At 34.3% G+C, this 16,034-nt stretch overlaps 2 protein-coding genes and 1 long non-coding RNA gene across 7 annotated transcripts; 1 reads left to right on the plus strand and 2 right to left on the minus strand.

Moving 5' to 3' along the window:
• Nucleotides 1-3,057: 3,057 nt before the first annotated feature.
• Nucleotides 3,058-4,105, minus strand: LOC136341098 (uncharacterized). Its single transcript, XR_010732440.1, has 3 exons — nt 4,022-4,105; nt 3,615-3,808; nt 3,058-3,536 (listed from the first exon to the last, which is right to left on the minus strand). It is a non-coding gene; the product is annotated as an uncharacterized lncRNA (long non-coding RNA).
• Nucleotides 4,106-4,941: 836 nt separating this feature from the next.
• On the plus strand, nt 4,942-9,984 carry LOC136341182 (uncharacterized). 5 transcript variants are annotated; one of them, XM_066285858.1, is made up of 17 exons: nt 4,942-5,097; nt 5,715-5,847; nt 5,913-5,975; nt 6,027-6,188; nt 6,244-6,395; nt 6,519-6,779; nt 6,831-6,876; nt 6,922-7,067; nt 7,595-7,692; nt 7,768-7,996; nt 8,291-8,428; nt 8,482-8,624; nt 8,678-8,795; nt 8,900-8,964; nt 9,212-9,390; nt 9,447-9,589; nt 9,655-9,984. In XM_066285858.1, the coding sequence occupies exons 2-17, from the start codon at nt 5,763-5,765 to the stop codon at nt 9,703-9,705; spliced, it is 2,079 nt and encodes a 692-aa protein (XP_066141955.1). In that variant the 5' UTR covers nt 4,942-5,097; nt 5,715-5,762; the 3' UTR covers nt 9,706-9,984. The 5 variants fall into 5 exon arrangements, with proteins under 5 accessions (XP_066141955.1, XP_066141957.1, XP_066141954.1 ...); XM_066285860.1 differs by lacking the exon at nt 4,942-5,097 and adding an exon at nt 5,160-5,177; XM_066285857.1 differs by lacking the exon at nt 4,942-5,097 and adding an exon at nt 5,199-5,326.
• Nucleotides 9,985-10,257: 273 nt separating this feature from the next.
• On the minus strand, nt 10,258-16,016 carry LOC136341181 (transmembrane channel-like protein 7). Its single transcript, XM_066285856.1, has 15 exons — nt 15,868-16,016; nt 15,036-15,484; nt 14,640-14,739; nt 14,242-14,389; nt 13,763-14,002; nt 13,537-13,682; nt 13,049-13,199; nt 12,745-12,980; nt 12,219-12,333; nt 12,044-12,162; nt 11,702-11,989; nt 11,482-11,643; nt 11,289-11,422; nt 11,097-11,189; nt 10,258-10,981 (listed from the first exon to the last, which is right to left on the minus strand). The coding sequence occupies exons 1-15, from the start codon at nt 15,888-15,890 to the stop codon at nt 10,890-10,892; spliced, it is 2,496 nt and encodes an 831-aa protein (XP_066141953.1). The 5' UTR covers nt 15,891-16,016; the 3' UTR covers nt 10,258-10,889.
• Between the last annotated feature and the right edge of the window lie 18 nt (nt 16,017-16,034).

The following is a 16,034-nucleotide window of genomic DNA, read 5'->3' on the forward strand; positions in this document are numbered from 1 at the left end:
GGATAGAACGGGTGGTTCCCGACGATTGCGTCGAATTGAATTGCAACGAATTGCCGTCTGGGACCTTCCCTTTCGCTGACTTTCCGACTTGTGACGATCAGCACCAGCTCCCTCTGAGATGGCCCTTCGGTACCGTTCGATTCCTATCGTGGCCGCAGATGGAACCACCGGTAAAAAACCGTCTCCTCGCAAAATCCTAGAACTTAGACTAGTAAAGTTTTCGGTGGCTGTCGCCGTCTTTTCCCTCGGGATCTGGACCAGTTAACGACAGCGGCACTTGTTGCTGCACCTCTTCGGGGGGCGTCGTGAACGAAGGCCTCATCGGTGCTGGCCCCATTGATGATTCCTCCGTTTGCCCGTTCACCGGGGGGGCGACTCCGGCTTGTGGTCGTTGTTGTTCTGCCGGATCTAACAATTGGGTTAAGACCCCCAAAGAGGGGTCGGTCGAGAGGCCGACTCCTCGTCAAGGTACCTGGAGGGTTTATTCTCCACGTATCTTTGCGTTGCGTCCGTTTCTTTGCCGGGCCCTCTTTGGGCCCGGTGTCGTACAGTGTTGCCGGATTGGGCAAGAAATCAAAAAAATAAGGGAATTCTTCCAATGAATGCTTTTCTGAAAATTATTGGGTTTCCTCAATAATTTTCATCATTGTGGATGTTGGGGGGTCAATTTGCATTAACGAATAATGCAAATTAACCCTTCAACATCCCCTCATTACCCCCTTTGTACCATCTCTTCTCTCTCATTCACCTTCTTTTGTTAAATTTTTACCTATAAATCGATTATTTTACATTAACAAATTCAAATTCCATTAAACCAGTGCTAAATAATAAAGCTTATATTATTAACAGAGTAATTTTAGTTTTAACAACTTCATAATCATATTCGTATGTATCTCTGTGTAATGAGTTTAAAGCACTTATCGCTTTAAAAAGTGGGAAACGAAAAGAATTGAGGAATCTGTCTTTTCTATCTTTCCCCAATGGCAAGTTATAGCTTTCTATTACCAAAAACATCTCGTATAAATAAAAGTAAACGTTTGTTATAAAGAAAGGTGAAAATTATAAAATTATTGCAATTTTCGGAGAGAGACAAAAATGGCAACGTCGCCGCCACAGCGGATACAAAGCGGGGTAACGACGATTCATAGGAAGAATTCCCCGAATGTTTAAGTGTTTAGTATTCACCTATGATGGATTTCTTTAAATGGCAATTTTTAAAGAAAACCATTGCATGAAATTCTGAAAATAATTATATGTACATTAATTAACACTGTTTCTTTATCTATGACTGTTATTTTTTATGCCACTATTTAAAATGTGTTGTTATGTTACAATTTTCAATTATTAAACTACCAACAAAGGGTTGGTGGATTATTTCAAAGACACGTTGTTGATACATTGTGGTAGCCACATAAATGAGAACCGTGATAAAGATGTATCAACTAATTTACTATAATGGAAATTTAAACAAAAATTATTGTAATTTTGCTAAAATAAATATTCCCTTCCGATAAACATTTCTCACATTGTTAATAAAACAATACCCTAAGATGAAATAAGCAAATTTCTCCAAATAAATGCTAAATATGTGAGAACCTTTGAAAGTATAGAAGTGGTTGCTTTCGAAAGAGCCAAAATTGACAAATGATTAGGGCTTAAACCACCCAAAAAGGCAGACGCGCCCCATTCACACTTGAAACGCAAGAAAGTACAATTTTACTTATTCTAAATTGCAATTGAAAATGATAGACCAAAGTTGACTGTACCTACCTTGGTGAAAGCCGTGGAGCCGTGGAAAAGCCCTACTTTCTCGACCATCCCAGAAATTGAGGACCCAACCGATGCTATATCTCGAAGACTCTGAAGGATAATGATAGTTGCTTGCTGTAGTGGGGAGTGGAATTCTTTTCGCTTCGTCGGGGTGGAACGCTTCGGTTTCTGTACTAAAACCGGAGGAATAGTTTTGGGTAATTTCCAATTGCAGGAGCACAAATCGATGAATATAATGTGGTCCTCTAAGAAAGGAATGCTACTTTGGGACAATGTCAACGATAAGTTTTGATTGCGTTTGAAGGAGGGGAAATTTTATTATTAGTTCTCATATTTCGGGAATAGAGGAGCCTATACTTTGCAAAACAGGACTTTTTGGAAGATCCTCTAGGAATGGGTTTCCTTTTTTTTTCTTACCTCTTTCTTGGTTCTATAGATATTCTTTTAATCGACCGGGATGATATCCTTTCTTATTTTCTACTTCTCAATTTTGAATGAGATTATATTTTTATTTCAAATCTAAAACTTTAAGTTAATTCCCACTTTTCTGTTAATGAAAACACAAAACGAACTTTCGCGGTTCGATTGTTGACAAGGAATGTCTTAATTGTCATTCGATATGTTCTAGTATGTTTAGTGGTGTAGTTCATAGGTTTTTTTCCAAATTAATCCTTCCGTATGCCTGTTTTTGGGGTAATGGGGGTGGTTCTGAAGGAGCGCGGGCCGTCCTAAATGCGTCTCCTACGCCTATGGGTAAGCAGGTGATAAAAAAAGGGGTGAAAAATCAAGTGGGGAAAGTTGTAATTGGGCGGGGAAGAAATCTGTAAAAAGTTCTTCCCCTGGACGGTAGATGGCGCATGTAGAACAAGGAAGGGAACTGTAATTTTGATGGGAAGAAATCTGTAAAAGATTCTGCCTCTAGACGGTAGATGGCGGGTGTGAAATAAGGAAGGAAACTGTAATTTGGTTGGAGTAGAAATCGAAGTTAATAGATGGCGCCACACAAGAAAAAAAAATCGATAACTCTTAGATAAAGGAAAAATATCCGTTGTTCGTTTTAGAAATGAAACAAACTACCCAACATAAAAATTTAATAAACTCTCAAAATAACCGATGACGAGAAATCGCTAGAAATTCAAATGGCAATGGGGGTTTTTGTTTTCTTTTTCACCTTCTCCTAGTTAAGAGTATTATATTCTCTCTGTCGACGACTGGCACGAGATGAACGCTTTTCAATTGTAATTAACGACAAAACGTTTTGAATGAAATTTCGTTTGAAATGTACATTTTAAATAAATTTCCGCGTTTCGGTTTAGAAAGTGATATTTGGTAAATTATAATATTGTCCTCGCCCAAATAAACTTTCGGTGCTTCCAGGCCGAACCACTTTATACCATCGGTAAGGACTCGACAAATACGTTTGTTATTTTAAAAATAAAGACAAATCTATCGGAAAAGAAATCGGAGTTTTGACAAAAAAACGATCGTGTACAATTTATTACGTTCTGATCGTCGTTGATATTTGTAATGATGATGACGACGACAAAGCCTTTGTCCACCTTACCGTCGTGTCACCATCTTTCCCGAACAAAACCTACTCCGCCAATTGTCAAGATTTCGTGATTGTTATTAATAACGCGCTTGTGCTTAATGTACTCTACACTTACACAAAAAAGAAATGCTAGAAACCGCTGGAGTTGCCTACGTAAGAGCCAATATTTACAAATGGTTTTGGCTCCTCAAACCGGAGATGCTCACGGCTGACGCTTGAAACGCAAGAAAGTCCAATTTTACTTATCCTAAATTTCGATTAAAAATGATGGACCAAAGTTGACTGTACCTACCTTGGTAAAGGCCGTGAAGTCGTGGAAAAGCCCTACTTTCTCAATCATCCCAGAAATTGAGGACCCAACCGATGCTATATCTGAAATACTCTGAATGATAATGATTATTACTTGCTCTAGTGGGGAGTCGAATCCATTTCAATTCGTCAGGTTGGAACGCCGCAGTTCCACATGTTTTGTCTGTGGTTTTTGTACTAAAAAGAGAGGAATAGTTGATGAAAATAATGTGGTCCTCTATGAGAGGTCTGCTGCTTTGGGACAATGTCAATGATAAGTTTTGATTGCGTTTGAAGGAGGGGAAATATTATTATTATTTCACAAATTTTGGGGAATAGGGGAGCCTATATTTTGCAAAACAGGAGTCCCTGGAAGATCCTCTAGGAATGGGTTTCCTTTTTTTTTCTTACCTCTTTCTTGGTTCTATAGATATTCTTTTAATCGACCGGGATGATATCCTTTCTTATTTTCTACTTCTCAATTTTGAATGAGATTATATTTTTATTTCAAATCTAAAACTTTAAGTTAATTTCTACTTTTCGTTTATTGAAAACAAACGAAGAGCTTTCGCGGTCTGATACTGACATCCGAGTGTCATAATTGTTATTCAAAATACTCAGTTCATTACCAAAAAAAAAATTACCGAAGTTTACAAAACAGGTTCACAGATGTCACCATTTATAAAAATTTAATGCTTTTCGAAATTTCCGTTGTTTTCAAAGGGATGTCTAGTTGGCTTCAATGATGGAAGTGCCCCCCTCATAAGAGTGCCTGGAAATACTACTAGAAACAGTTGTGAACGGGTGATATCTAGATTTTTAGGATTATCTTCCGTAAATTCCCCTTTCCTGTAGGTCGAACGAGTTATCAAGTTTGATCAGGATTGGGGAAAACTGCGTTGACGCTAGAACTCATTTTTTTTATATATATATATTATTACCACTTAACTGTCAACACATTCACATTCATGAGTCGCAATGAGGCATCTATTTGTTACTGATGTCATGTAGTTAATTAGTAAATGATAATAACCTCTAATGATTTACATAGATAATAGGGCACAAGCAGGATAAAACATATATCATTGCAGCTAATCTTTTTGCGAAAGAGTTAAGCATACTTATTATTGTTACAAAAATAACTAATCAGAAATAGCAACAAAATGAAGCAGTTGTTCTTTTATGAGAATGGGGTCCAACGTGGGAGCATTTTAGTCTTCTAAAAAAGTCGATATGGACATCTTTCTGGTTCAAATCGTTTGTGCGATCGACATTATCGATAGTATTGACAATCCTATCTATTCAATTTGGTTAAGTTTATACGTTAACGTTAAATTTTATTTTTTTGTAAAAATTTGAAATTTAAATAGAGTATTATTATTTTTGCATTTGTATTATGTAGTCATAGTTTTGATGTTTTATTCAACAATTCAATCTGATTCAGTACCAATTCAACATTTTACCGGTTTATGCAAACAGCTGATGGAGTATGTATAAAACTATTTAGTTTTTTATATTACGTTTTTAGTTAAGCACTATTCGAGAAACAGATTGTTAAGGTATTTTGGTACGTAGGTTCAAGGTAGATTCAAAGTATTTTAGTTCGCAATAATTTATCAGTAGTTGAATCCTTAGTCCTCATTTTGGCACATGTTAAGGATGATTCATCAAGAGTTCACATTTAAAGTTCAGGTCTCTTCTAATTGAAAATTTGAGGTACATTGATAAGTGTAATACTTGCTGTAGTAGGAATGCATCGATTACTCTTTATTATATAAAAGTTGACTCTTCCAAGGATACTTTAATTTAGTTCTTTGTTCAGAGCTGGGCATTTTAATCTATTAACAGCTACTTTCTATATGAAAAACTACAAACACATGACATAAAAGACAATGGGTCATAGTGAGCCTAAAACTAGCTATGTTATCAACAATGTGAAATTATGTCTTCATTCGAAAAAAGTCTACTGCAAATTTGTATGACAAATTATCACTAAATCTTAAGTCAATCAAATGATTGAAGAAATATATGAAGAGCTAACTTTTAAACAAATTACTCTATGATTTTGGGGATATTGTGAAAATTTGAATTAAATTATTTACAGATTTTACAACCCTTATTGTGGATATTGATGAGATTGTAAGTTTAAAAAATGGTTGACAATACCTTCATCATACCCGATATCAAGGAAGATCCGATTTTTCCCTCACTTAATAATACTTTCTTAAAAGCCCCAGGTAAGTTAAAATTTAAAATCTAAAAAAAAATTATTCGCATTACTTGTCATTTAAACGTTTTTCAGAAGAAGGTGTGCAATTACTTGATGATAATTGGTTAACCAACAACAGTACTAAAAATTCATTAGGTAAAGTTGGAGTTAGATATGATTGATCATATTGTGATTTATGACTTTTAGACGTTCTGTCGAATAATGCCCTTCATAGGGACTCTTTAGCTGAAAGACTTATAAGTCCTAGGGAATCTTTAGGTATCTTGAATATAAGTGCTATCGATTTAGGAAATGAATCAGAGGCAATATGGGGCTTCAAAAGTCCTGTTGTTGAGAAACCTATGAATGGTAAGTTAACATTAGGAAGCGGTTTCGAAGGCTTTATTTAAATTTTGATTGTTAGGTTCACTTCCACACATACTAATAGCAAATACCAAAGAACCAGCCAACTCAACAATATCTCTGACTCTAGAACAAAATCGTGCCTTTCTATCGACGTATGCTAAAAAAATATCTACTTCTTGTAATGTCTCTAGTGATCCATCTGTAGAAGCTGTGAGTTCCTTATTAAATACCGATAGTTTACAGGAGCTTTCATTCTCGTATTCTCACAAAATCGTACACACATTTTGTCGTAAGGGGCAAAAGAAATACTCACTTGACCTATTGTTATTTAAGGATTCAGACACCAGCCAAATTTCACCCATTGCAGTAACAGATCCTTTGAACAACGCCTTCCGAGTATCCGAAAATATTCGTTCAGTTTCCTCTAGAGCTACAAATAGGCCCCAAAATATTACCGAAGATTTAATTAAGATTAAGCATCGCATCCGATCGTTACCCGGAATGTTACAGGCAAATACTTGTAGCAACGAAGCTTTGAATGTCGTGAAAAACGTTCGTGCCAATAGTTCGATTGCCGAGGGTGGTTTAAATTTAGTAAATTTGTAAGATTTAGGTGAAAATATATTTTCAAATATGTGTTTTCAGGATGACTCGATTTTTATAAAGGCTGAATGTGGACAGAATCAGAATGGTAAATGGCTTTGATTTTTATTAAACGGGTCCATACTTTTTAAAGGCTCCATTTCAGAGATCTCTTTTAACGATGAAAGATATCTATTAGATTCGACACCTCAACCGGAATGGGCTGCTGACTTTGATTCCTCTACGAATAGTTCAGAGATGAAGGCTCAAATTTATGGTAATGACGACATTGCCAAAATGGTAAGTTCATTGTTATTTCATATTTTAATAAGTTTATGCATCTATTAATGCACGTATCCAAGAACGACTAACGATGGACAATATTCTTCGTCTTTATGTCCAGACCGTTGAATTTTCATAATTTCATGTTCGATCATATTTTTTGTCTATACGGTCAAGTGTGCAAATATTAAAGTAAAAAATACAACTATTTACTAAATAAATAGCTAACGGAAAATTTTTCGAAATGGTAAACAAAAATACGCGCGCATTCAGGTCTTTTTTGTTCCATTTCTTATTCCAAAAAATGGGAATATGTTTTTGATAACAATTTAAACATTTGGTAGTGACTCTATTCAAGATACCGATTGTACGTATGATTTTTAAAGAAAATTTGCTATTTCGACCAGGAATTTTTTTTCCCCCAACGAATAAATCAAAATAAACATTCCTTCTTCAACCATCCTAAGGTTGCAATTTGGCTTTTTATTAAATAAATAAGTCAATTTGGATGTTATCTACAGTAAATTTGCATTTGTTACTAACAGATAGACAAAATGTTTGGTACTCAGCCTACAAACCTACAGGATAGGGTCAAGTTGATAAAGGACACCAAACGCGAGATTGTTTCACCTATTGATTTGTGGTAAGAGATGAAGAGATTAGATACCTTTAAATTTTTTGGGATACTTTAATAAAAGTTGTTCCTCTAATGTTTCAGTTTTAGTCAACCGGGACCTAAGGTCGGTTGTCAGTCCAGTATTTCGGAGGATTGCTTTGACAACAGCAATCGTTTAAATCCCGTTCCTGACCAGAAAAATATCAGTGTAATAATAAAAAATCTATCAGATATCATCAACGAGAATGAATATTTATCCAATTCTCAAAAAGAAGATGGACACCATATACTCGCTCAGCTATTCAATTTACTGAGCAATCATGGAGATCAGGTATTTCTATGAAATAAAAATTAGTGATTAAAATTCATTATTTTCCTCATGTCTTATAAACAGTGAATTTAATTGAAAAGTTATCGATGTATTAGTACAATTCTAATTTCCTGTAGCCAGTCTCGAAAATAGCAGAGAGAACTGAACTTGAACTACAGTTCACGGGGAAAAAAATTAATTCGTAAAGGAAAATGTACATGCGATTCGTATATATCGTGAGCATATTCAGGTCTTAATTCGCTACTGGCTACAATGGGAGTTTTAAGATAAATTTTCACAAAAATGGGAATGAAGAAATTGCAGGATTCGGGTAATTCCTCCGCAACTGAAGAAAAATTTGGTGAATCTGATGATCGAACGGAAAACGGTGAATCTAAACAGCCATGCTCAAAACCGAAATCGCCTTACGTGAAATTCCAAAGAGAATTAGTTGTATGTTATATTTTAAAGTTCCCTATGAAATACAACATGTATATATTCTTTAGAATTCTAAGCCTCTAAACAAGTCGGTTAGGAACTCCGAAGGTAAGAAAACAATATCGAATTCTGTTCCGTCGTCTTCTAGCAACAACGTCGTTTCTGGCCCACTTAAGAGACCTAAAACACGCTCCAAATTCCAACCTTTACGGTTCGTTGTGCCTATACACATTACAGAATCGTATAAGTTTCTGTTATTTACAGGGCTACATTACCGGTTCAAAATATGGTGAGAAATCACATTGTTCCTATCTCGGTGACATCTAACAAGAATGTTCAGGTTACTCCTGACCGAAAACGTTTGTCTAGTACTCCAACGCAAGTGAGTTAAATGATTTACCCAACTGTCTAGTTCAAAATTCTACATTAAGCACACTAACGGAACTGGGCAAAAACCATTCGTTTATCATTTATTTTCGTTTTTAGGAGCCTAAGCTCCGTAAGCCAATGGCAGCTTCTACTCCGACAGGCAAAGAAACTAAACTCGCAAGGTATGAGTCTTTTCTGTTCTAAATATTGACATAAGAATGCTGTCGCTCCTTCGCCAATATACAGAGCCAACATTTTAAAGTGATAGAGAAGGGTGACCTGTTTAAGAAGGCGTCCCCCTCACGATTATGCCAGTTTTTTGAGATGCCCTGTATAAGAGTTTTCCAAAGTTTGTCAGTTGTGTCAGTAATTCTATCTTACAATCATATTCATAACTCACGTGTTATAAATATCTTACTTAATCCTTAGCATCATCGTGAAGCCGTCGTCTCCATCGTTAATCGCTGGTCGAGCATCAACAACAAGTAGCAAAACAATACCAGGAAACAAAAAGTCTAACGTGTCATTATCTAATTGTGAAGTTTCGATATTCGTTAGGAACAATTCTTTGGGTGAAAATCAATTGAAACCTTTGAAGGATAAAAGAGGTACGATGTGCGAGTTGGAATTTGCATTATGGTAATTTTATGTTTGTTTATTTTAGATTCGGGTATTCCAGCATTTAAGAGGTCTTCGATAGGGGAAGGTTCCAAGGTAAAGAACGTCTTGTCTAGAGTTCGAGAGAACCTGCTGAATTCTCCACATTTTAAAGGGCCCTTTGAAGATGTAGCTAATAGTGGCACTAAGGTAAGCAGCTTTATTGTGTTGTTACAACAACAGCCTTGAAATAAATTGATTGAATTGTATTTTAGGTACCGCAGAAGACAAAAGCGGAGAAGGAAAATATGACTCCCACTTATTAAACCGCCTATTTTGTTCAACTGTTTTATAGAATAAGTTTTATTCAATTTATATTTTAAACTAACACGTTACGTGCATAAAAAGGCATTACGACTTCTGTTTAAGGGGATTGTAATATTTGCTTTCAGGTCTAGAATATTATTAAGCCGCTTCGTTAACGTCTTACATTAATCTGCCGTCCATTTAAAAGTATTGTTTTGTTTTAATCCCTATTTATTAAAATGAGTAGTATTTATTAATGATATCGACGCAAATGTAATAAATATTGATTTTTGAAAATATGCTACGCAATATTCATTTAAAATTATTGATAGGAAAAAGGACCAACACTATTTTTAATCATCCCACTAGTATATTCCACCTAAACATACATCGAGTGTGTTTTATTCGTTTTTTTTATACAGTTACCGAGAATTACGTGTCGTGTATAAATTTTGTAATTCCAGTATTTAGTTTTTGTTTATTTCAATAAGTACTTGTTTCAAAATTAAGTTAACATTGTGATAGTAATTAATTAAATACAGATTAAAGGAATATAGTTGAACAACACAAAATAATAATGCAAAAAGGTTTTATTGCCGATCGATTAAGACTCCATCCAATTAATTGGTTAAATATATAGTGTGTCTCTTAATGAATAGTAAAAATGAAACGAGTGAATCATGAGTCTATTTTAAGATAAAATCTTCATATAAAGGCATTTCTTAAATTGCTTCCATTTTAAATTACAAGGCGTTGAAGTGTATTTTTTTATTTTAATTAATTTCTCTGTAAATATCTGTAAAACTATTGTTAGTAATAAAAAATATGAGAAATTAAGCAAAATTAATTATAAAAAAAAAAATTCTGATGTAAAATATTTAGATTAGTCACGAAAAAAGTAACGCTCTGTTGATTATTTGAATAATAGTTATTTCAGTTTGTTAGCAAAGTTAAAATGATTGTTACCACCAATTTCGAGTTAATTATCAAATTACAAATAACGGAGAAATTAATGGAAATCGAAAACAAATTTAACTTCTATACTCTATAAATTAAAATCAAAGCAATTTAGAACACGTCTCAATATGAAATTTTTATCTTGAAATAAGCTCATAATTCGGTGATTTCAATTTTTTAACACTCGTTCAGAAACACTTTGTGGAACATACAGTAGAAGCGAGCCCAGCGCTTAAAGTTAATCAGGTCAGGTGTATTTTTTCGCTCTTGAATATTGACTCGAGTGGGCACCGCCGTTAAAACGTTTCGCATAGGATGTAGACGGACCAGGAATTTCATCTGAAAAAGTCAACAACATGCTTAAAATTGGATTATGTAAATCCAATATAGATGATGAATTTCTTGTGTGCATCGGAGTATGCGAGTATCGAACTTAGGAAACAGAAATAATTACCTGTGGAATTCACGCCGATTTCACCAGCTATTGCGGTTTCTGGCGAATACAATTCCGGATTGAATAATCGATTATTAGATTCAAATTGCCATCCTGCATATAAATTCGAATGATACTTTAGTGAAAAATACTACTAGTATTACATATGTAGGTAATTAACTTTTATATCGGAACAATATGGCATATACTCACGTCCTTTAGTAACGTCGGACAGCAACTGATTGCATCGTTTCTTATCGCTTGCCGATAACCTTAGCATATGTCGATACTGTGCCACAATTTCTTTTTCTGCATTGGCTTTCGCTCTCGAATAATAAACTAAAGCGCTACGGTTGGAGACCATGAAGGATAAATGAGAAATTTAGACCATAAATGGTGAATTTACCATAAAAATAACAGATTAATAGCGATTACTCCAGGTTTTGTAACTAACAGCACCACAAACCAAACGGTACTATTTGATTCTAAGTTCAGTATGCCCAAAGTGACCATTTCATAAATATATTTGTAATTTCTAAAGGGACCACAGTTAACTGAAGTGTCGATACTGTAATATCGAATATTATTTGTTGGCTTACAAGTTTATGCGATTTTGCTCAACTCACTTTGAAATTACGTAACAGATTAACCCCCCTATGCACAATAAACTTAAGAAAGTCATAACGAGGAACCAGGTAGAAGTTTGAGCAGCTCTCCAGGATTTTGCAGAGGGCTTGCATAAGTAAATAGCGATCAGGTATCGAATGTACCAAATTAAAAACAGCTTAATTACTATCACGACAGGAAGTAGCGGGGAAAAAACCAACCCAACCCAAAATAAACTTTGATTGTAAATTATCTGAACCGTGTTCCATGCAATGTCGAATTCCAAATGAATATTTTTCGTATAATATCTGGAAACATAGTTGACTATTATATGAGTGATTTTCTTTTTGTGACATATTTACTTGTATATGAGGAACATAAAGATATCCAATAATGCGGTACATCCCACTGAAATGATGAAATCGAATATTATCATTCTGTAAAATTCCTGAGCTAGGGAAGTCTCCCAACATTCATAATCCTGAAAAAATCCTTGCGTCAACTGAAGAGAAGAATTACGGAGAAACCAGAACTTACCCTGACGTTCTTCAACCAATATGCAATTAAGACGCCAATACAAGTTACTCCTAACAAGAAAGTTCTAGCCAACGTAAAATAGATAGATATCTTAGGGTTTTTGTAGTCTTCATACCTATTTTGAAAATAATAAGCTATTAGAGAAAATTATTTACATAACAAAAACAGCAACATATGACACAAAGGTGAAGGTGATAATCAGGCGAATATTAAGAAACTTTCTTGAAGTTATGTGCATTATTTTCTGCCTCTGTTCGTCTAACTGTTGACGAGATTCGAATACATGCACTACTGCCGTAGACTACATTGTATATAATGAATAAAAAACTGAATATCAACTTTATTTTGTGTTGTTTGAATGGAAACACAATTCTAAACGTGTTTCATTACAAAAGTTATAAAGTAATTGTGATCATATTCCTTTTGTAGGGGTGTAAATTGTACTAAATTTTAACTCAATTGTGTTATGCACCCCTCAAAATATACAAAAAAAAATCACTTAAGTATCTTGCATCAATTGACCTACCTGACAATAAAGCTTAGGAACATTGGCATGATCGTCATGACTGCATTAATCATAACCGGGGCAATAACAACTCTCAAGTCTTTGAATACATTATGAAGAAAAAACCAAATGGTTATTCCCGTGCCGGCAATGACGCATAAAACAAGAACATTCATAAAAGTTTGCGTCCCCAAAATTCGAAACCTATCACAAAACGTCTTGATACGTTTTTGTTTCGCAAATTCCCAATCCAATTCCTAATAAACGATCAACAATACATTTTTTTTTATGAAACAAACGTCATGAATTTCAGTTAAGTACTCACCTTTAACTCGTTGTAGAGAGACCTGGATTTCAGATTTGCTGCATCTTTAGTGGCTATATTATAATCCCAACCACAAAATATTTTCGTTGCGAAAACATTTTTTAATCCGCCTTCAGTCTCTATGAAACTTTTTCGGTATGACCTTGCCGCACTATCGAATAAAAGTTCAAATTACATTTGGTTATATCTTAAAATCTCTGACCGTCGTAGAAGTGAAGGGTTTTCCCCTAATAAACGTTAACATTAGCAGAATTTGTCAAATGAGTGTGGTCGATAAAACGAAACCAATGAAACAGCCTGCTATAAACCTTTGCAAAGTTCGATTATATACGGGATGAAAGTATTTTTACATCCATTGCATTTCGAGAATTTTTCATGACATAAAACACGGTACAATATTCCGAATAGCAATTAGTATCTACTGCCAACACCAACTACATTAAAACACAAAAATTAGCAAAATCTAAATTGAATAAAAAAAAACAAACCTAACGCCAATAACTAGAAACGAAACAAAATATATTGATAGCATCGTGAAAAAATAGGCGTGAGGCATGCTGTATGGTAAACTGTGACTACCAAGAGTCTGATTAGAATAGAATCCATAATACATAGGAGTATGTGTGAGATAACCCTAAAACAAATTTAAAAAAATTACAAAATATAGTATAAGTAATCGATAGTTGCAAGTTTTAAAATAAAATATTTTCATACTTGACCAGTAATTATATCAGATATGTGCCAATCATATGTTTGTTGGTACGTATCCTGCGTTACTTTTGGCATGACTATAAATCCCACTGAGATTAAGGCCATGAGTAAATTAAGTATGAAAAGCCATCGTAAGAACTTGAAAAACGAGGCAACGCCAGTACCAAAGTTTCCTTCTATTTGCTTCAATGGTCCGTACCACAATTCCAATGAATACCCCAAATCTTTGATATCTAGTTTTAGCTGCAGCAAAGCAACACTTAGATAAGAGATTGCAGTAATTTTCAAATACATTTTTAATGTTTTTTATATCTCAATTAACATAAACACTGAATCATTTATATTAAAACGTGTAGTAGATAGGTTAGAACCTAAAAATGACTATTACCAATAGTTAACAGTTATCAAACGTTAAAGGACATGCATGCATGCACCAATATGACAAAATGCCCTTGGAACGCTTAAAAATACTTCCGACTTACTTTTGCAAAGGCCATACTAGTGCGATATTTAAACGTTCTCCAGACAGTCAAGCTCTTCTTGTTAGATTTGCCACTGACGGATTTGGAAAGCTTATCTTTAACACACCGCTTCAGTGTTAGACTTTGAGGCATATCTCTTAAAGCCGTCCTAAATGGGAAAAATTGCAAATAAATTATTTTGAATAACAAATAGTTTTGTCAACAAAATGTACTGCACAAAACAAAAGATAGAACTGAACGTTACGACAACAGCTTTGCGAATAGCAGAAGGAAGGAAGAAGAGTGTATGCATAACTAACAATGTCTGTCAATTGTCTTTGTGGCCAGCGTCGAAACAATTAATTAAAAGAATAACATATTAAATATAGGTACGCATCTCAACATATGTCACTACATACCGTCTTAACTCTTCAGCCTCAGGAGTATTTTCCATCAAAGTGTGGTCTTTTTCCATTTTAGAAACAATAATAGTGGCATGTCTATGTATAATATTTCCGTCTAAAAAAATAATTTTAATAACTAAAAATGTGTGATGATAAAGAAGCAATTTCTAGTACGAATCCTAATTAACTAATTAGGTAAACAATAATTGCTGAAAGGTAGGAAACAGTACAATAACAATTAGCTGTTTTATGCTTCCCGATGTACTAAAAAAGAAGGAACACTACATCTGTTGAGAATTGTGTCCATATTTTTTTGTATTGCTTCACCCATTCTAGCTTCAAAAGCTTTCTTCGGATTGCTTTCACTCTGCCTACTATTGAGTTGGTTTAATTGATAAATTGGGTGCTTACCAGAAATAAAATCATATCCCACATTGTCATAAGCTGTGTTGTGGTTCAATTCTGAACAATTTTTGTAAGCGGTCATATTGTTTTTTTCTGCTTCTAAATCAGAAGGCATATTATCTGTATGTGTTATAGATGTATCTGTATTATCATTCAGTATTTTCTGCTGGTGGTGATCAATTTGAAGATTCTTAATGTTTGCCTCATCCCTAGTATCCAAAAATTGGTCCACAAAAGCTTCTCTCAGTCCTCCATTTGTAGAAAGTGTAGCGTATCTCAAGGATTCTGTTGACTGGTCATCAGCATCATCAAGGTCATAATATTCAGCCTCTTTTTTACATGGAGAACTAGGTTCCCAACCTGAGGCTTGGGCTTGGACGGCTACTTTCAAACCACCAATTGACACTTTTAGGTCTTCCTCATTTACTGCTTGGAATGGAGTTCTTTGAAAATAGCTGTAAATAAATTGTAATGTGATGAATCCAAAAAGCTATAGTACAATCATCTAACTCATTACTAAACCATATAAGTTTAATAATTGATAGTTACATAATAGATAATAATTTTTAGTTAAACTACTAATGGCTGTAAAACTTTCATCTTTTGTATTCACATAGTGCTTTTAAGCTTAAAAATGAAAACTGCTATAACTGAAATGACATGTATGTACACTGCTAATGTATTATGTTTTTCTCCAAACACATTATTTGGATGAAGACTTTAACTTGGATCAATAGCTAGGTAATGAAATGACCTAAAGATTTTTAAAAATTTGTTGTACCTATTGTTGACAAGAACTTTAGCAAGCATATCTACATCTACCCAAGCATTTACCTACCTATTATTATTTCTTTTATACATATTACTATTTGCAGAACTGAAAATCAGTTCACATTCTCTTTGTTGTTATAATACACATTAATAGGGAACCAAACTAAATTACCTTTCTAAATAATAATCTGAGATAAGCCTTATCAATATTACAGATTTAAGTGTAATTTAATC

Source organism: Euwallacea fornicatus, chromosome 9 (genome assembly GCF_040115645.1).
Source record: "Euwallacea fornicatus isolate EFF26 chromosome 9, ASM4011564v1, whole genome shotgun sequence".
NCBI lineage: Eukaryota > Metazoa > Arthropoda > Insecta > Coleoptera > Curculionidae > Euwallacea > Euwallacea fornicatus.